This window comes from Somniosus microcephalus, chromosome 5 (genome assembly GCF_052327205.1).
Source record: "Somniosus microcephalus isolate GS21.2 chromosome 5, FLI_Smic_1.0, whole genome shotgun sequence".
NCBI lineage: Eukaryota > Metazoa > Chordata > Chondrichthyes > Squaliformes > Somniosidae > Somniosus > Somniosus microcephalus.
Genome location: NC_140991.1, coordinates 159,729,787 through 159,734,197, shown reverse-complemented (window position 1 = coordinate 159,734,197; position 4,411 = coordinate 159,729,787). Strand labels below are relative to the sequence as shown.

Below are 4,411 nucleotides of genomic sequence, written 5' to 3'. Positions count from 1 at the left end.
CCGGGCCTGTGACTGCAACCGCCGAGGCAGATGAATCAAGACCTGTGGTCGGGCCGGGGCTCGAGTGACCCGAACAACCCCCTCGACGGGAGGGAACGGAGAAGGAGGCCTCAGTAGCTATAGAGATCTCCCAGCCTCCGGATCCCTCCATGCCAAAAAAGAGGCGTGACCCCCTGGTGGATGAGGAGGAGGACCACGAGAGACAAAGCTTCTCCTCGCGCGGGAGTCTGTCCGGTCTCTGCCTCCCAGGGACAGGGAAGAGGCCCTGCTCGTGGGGTGGGGGGGCCGCGGAACTGCACGCGGAAACAACATCTGAAGGACCACCGTTACCTCTCGCCATGTTGAGCGCCCTGGGGACTCGGGGGGGCGAGGCCATTGAGACTGAGCCCGCCCAAAACAGTCAGGACATCCCCCAGGAGCTGCTCGACATGGTTGAGAATCTTTCTCAAGTTCCCCAGTCCACTGGGTTGGTGGCTGGTGGCAATGAAGGGGAGGGCCCCCTGACCCCGTCTTCGACGCTGGCACCGGAGGTGTTGGGGTAACTGGGAATTGCGTCCTCCCCAGTTTCCCTGAGCACCCCAGTGCCTGTGGTGGAGGGGGGCCCCGAGCATCCACCGCCTCCTGAACCAGTGCCTCCGGAGGCACCCAGGGAGGAATCCTCTGCCGCCGATCCTGGGGGTAGGATCGGGGCAGAGGCGGGGCCGGCTGATAGCGACCTCTCGGAGGAGGACGGGGACCCAGCGGTGGGCATGGAGGATGAGTCGGACTCCGTCGCCAGTGAGGCGTCAGATATCCTCGTACCCTCCTCTGGGTACCCCCATCATCCCCGTTGTAGAACTCTGGGACTTTGTGGCCACGTGCCAGGGTCGCCACGGCATAGTTCGGCTGGCCCTTGACAAATGGTCCGATCTGGCGCTGCTCGTCAACTGCATCTGCGCCGTCGCCAAATCCATGGGCGTGGATGACAGGGGAAGCCCAGCTGAGCGGCGTCAGATACAGAAGTTCCTCGCTGGGTTGCAAAGGGAGTGGAGGTCGAATAGCAGCCGCGCCCCCTCCTCCTGTTAGGTTTAGGTAGAGGGTGCACTATGCTCTTGTCATGAAGATAACCATAGCTAGCCTCAACATCAATGGCAGCAGAGAGGCGCACCGTAGATTTAATAACTTCTCGGTCCTCTGGGATGGGAGGTATGCGGTGTGCTTCCTGCAAGAAACCCACACCGTTCCGGGAGACAAGGCCACATGGCTCCTGGAGTGGCAAGGAGGGGTCAGCATGAGTCACCTCTCCAGTAAGTCCAGCGGGGTGGCTATCTTGCTGGCCCCACATTTTCTGCCAGAGATCTAGGGGGTCAAGGAGCAGGTGCCGGGCCGCTTGCTGCAGGTCACTGTTCACCCGGGGGGTGTGCCGCTCCATCTAGTGAATGTGTACGCCCCCCAGGACGGTGCGCTGCAAGCGCGCTTCTTTGATGAAGTGTCCGCTCTTCTGGGCTCCATCGACGTCAGCGAATGCGTCATCCTCGGTGGGGATTTTAATTGCACCCTCGAGGCGAGGGACCATTCGGGTCGCCAGCGCGGCCTGGCGGCGATGGAGAATTTGAGGGACCTGGTCGAGTCCTTCAACTTGGTGGACGTCTGGCGAAATCTCCATTCCGACTCCAGCGCCTTCACTTACGTGGGGTCAGGAGGAGGAAGGTCCAGAATCGGCCACCTTTACATTTCCTGGGTATATATCTCCTGCGTTCCGGCGGCTTCCATGCAGCCGGTGCCGTGCGTGGACCACCACCTGGTGTAGGCGGAGCTCGCTCCATTGCGTGTGCGGGGGGTGGTCCGCGTACTAGCATTTTAACAACCTGCTGCTGGAGGATGAGCGGTTCTGGGATTTGTTTCATCAGTTCTGGGCCGACTGTTGGGGGGCTTCCCCTCCTTGAGGCTATGGTGGGATGTGGGCAAGGCTCACGTCCATCTCTTCTGTCAGGAGTATGCGAGGGGGTCGGCCAAGAGGCAGGAGGCCCGGGTCGGGCGGTTGTAGAGGGAGGTGCTCGACCTGGAATCCCGTCTCGGTCAGGTCGTCGAGGGCCCTGCCCTGCGGAAGGTGTACGAAGAGAAGAAGGGCGCGCTGAAGGACCTGCAGCTCGTCGGGTCCCGAGGCGCGTACGTGAGGTTGCGGATCTAGATCCTTCGGGACCTGGACCATGGCTCCCCCTTCTTCTACTCGCTGGAAAAAAGACGGGGGGTCCGTAAGCAGCTCTTGGGGCTGCTGGCCGATAATGGATCTCTGGTCTCGGATCCGGAGGGGATCAGCGCGGAGACCCGGGCCTATTACGGGGTTCTGTTCTCTCTGGATCTGTCCAGCGAGGTTGCATGCAGAGTTTTCTGGGAGGACCTGCTGATGGTCGGCCCGGACGCTGCCGAAAATTTGGACGCTCCGCTAAGCTTGGCGGAGCTGACTGACGCCCTCGGCCAGCTGTCGAGGGGAATGTCCCCAGGGCTGGACGGGCTGACCGTGGAGTCCCACAGGATGTTCTGGGACATCTTGGGGGGTGACTACGCACAGGTCCTGGGGGAAAGTCTGGCAACCGGGGAGATGCCCCTCTCTTGGCGCAGTGCGGTCATTGTCCTGCTGCCTAAGAAGGGCGATCTCCGCCTCCTTAAGAACTGGCGCCTGGTCTCCCTCCTCAGCATGGACTACAAAATTTTTGCCAGGGCTATGTCTGATCGCCTTGGCACCGTGCTGGCCCACATGGTCCACCCCGACCAGTCCTACATGGTCCCGGGCTGGACCATCCATGATAATATCCATCTGGTCCGTGACCTGGTCCACCATTCCCAGAGGGCTGGTCTGTCGGTCGCCTTCCTTTCCTTGGATCAGGAGAAGGCGTTCGACAGGGTGGATCACGATAATCTTTTCGGAACTCTCCACGCATTCTGGTTTGGGACGCATTTCGTTGCCGGATCCAACTTCTGTATGCCGCCGCGGAGTGTTTGATCAAAGTTAACGGGTCTTTGACGGCGCCCCTTTGCTTCGAGAGAGGGGTGCGTCAGGGATGCCTCATGTCCAGTCAGTTATATGCCATCTGCGTGGAACCTTTCCTGTGCCTCTTGTGGAAGAGGTTGACGGGACTGACTCTGCAAGGGCTGGGCATGGAGGTCGTCCTCTCGGCTTATGCCGATGTCGTGCTCCTCATGGTCACGGATCCCGTTGACATGCGGAGGATGTGAGAATGCCAGCAGGTTTACTCGGACGCACCCTCCGCCAGGATCAACTGGGAGAAATGTTCTGGACTCCTGGTGGGCCAGTGGCGGGTGGACTCCCTGCCGGAGGAATTCAAGGCCTTTGCCTGGAGCACCACATGCCTCCTCTACCTGGGAGTCTACCTCAGCCCCGCTGAGAACGCCTGGCCAGTGAACTGGCAAGAGCTGGAGGCCAAAGTCACTGCACGCCTAGGACGCTGGACAGGACTGCTCCCAGTGTTGTCTTACAGGGGTCAAGCGCTGGTCATAAACCAGCTGGTGGCTGCCATGTTGTGGTACCGGTTGGTCACTTTGATCCCGCCCCCTGCGTTTGTCGCCAAGATGCAGAAGAAGCTCATTGACTTCCTCTGGGACAAAGGGAAGCACTGGGTCTCTGCTGGGGTTCTGAGTCTCCCGCTTAGGGTGGGCAGTCAGGCGCTGGTGTGCCTACGCACCCGGGCGGCAACTTTCCATCTTCGGACCCTGCAGAGATAACTGTACATGGAGAATCCTCCTCGATGGTGTGCGCTGGCGACGTTTTTCTTCCGCCAGCTGCACAGCCTCAACTATGACACGCAGCTCCTGTTTGTGGAATTAGGCCGTGCGCGTGCCTACCTGCATGTGCTGCCTGTCTTCTACCAGGAACTGCTATGGGTCTGGAACAGCATCGCCTCCAGGCGCAGTTCTCCCTCGTCAGGAGTGGCGGCTCTCCTTTGGGAGCTGCTGCTCAGGAATCCGCACCTGCACAACCGCTGGGTCGGGTGGCTGGCAGTGAGCAGAGCTGTGCCTGGCAAGGTGACCAGGGTCGGGGACCTGCTCGATGGCGGAGGAGCTGGCTGGATGGCGCCGGAGGAATTGGCACGGTGCCTCTCCTGGGCCAGTGTCCGGCGCGCAGCCGATTCCATCGAGATGCTGAAAATGGCACTGGGCCCCGACTCCACTAGGTGTATCAAGGAGGCTCAGGCATGTGGGGTGATCCCGTCCGAACTGACCCCTGTTCAGACGGAATTCCTCATCAGTGCGTGGCCCCGAAACCCCTCTTGGGAACCGGCGCCTCACAGCTTGAGCCATCTCGGGGAAATGCCCTCCGTGCCTTTTAGTTCTGTGCAGAGGGATTTCCTGTATGGGCTGCTCCTGCACAGTCTCCACTTTGTCAATTTCGCCTGTCGACTGTAATGATCAA

The 4,411-nt window shown here is 60.5% G+C and overlaps 1 protein-coding gene across 1 annotated transcript; it reads left to right on the top strand.

The window, feature by feature from the left end:
• Window positions 1–1,270: 1,270 nt before the first annotated feature.
• On the top strand, window positions 1,271–2,448 carry LOC147117412 (transposon TX1 uncharacterized 149 kDa protein). Its single transcript, XM_085989366.1, is given in 4 exon segments — window positions 1,271–1,816; window positions 1,818–1,899; window positions 1,902–2,309; window positions 2,312–2,448. Coding segments are annotated over 4 exon segments (1,173 nt in total).
• The last annotated feature ends 1,963 nt before the right edge of the window (window positions 2,449–4,411 follow it).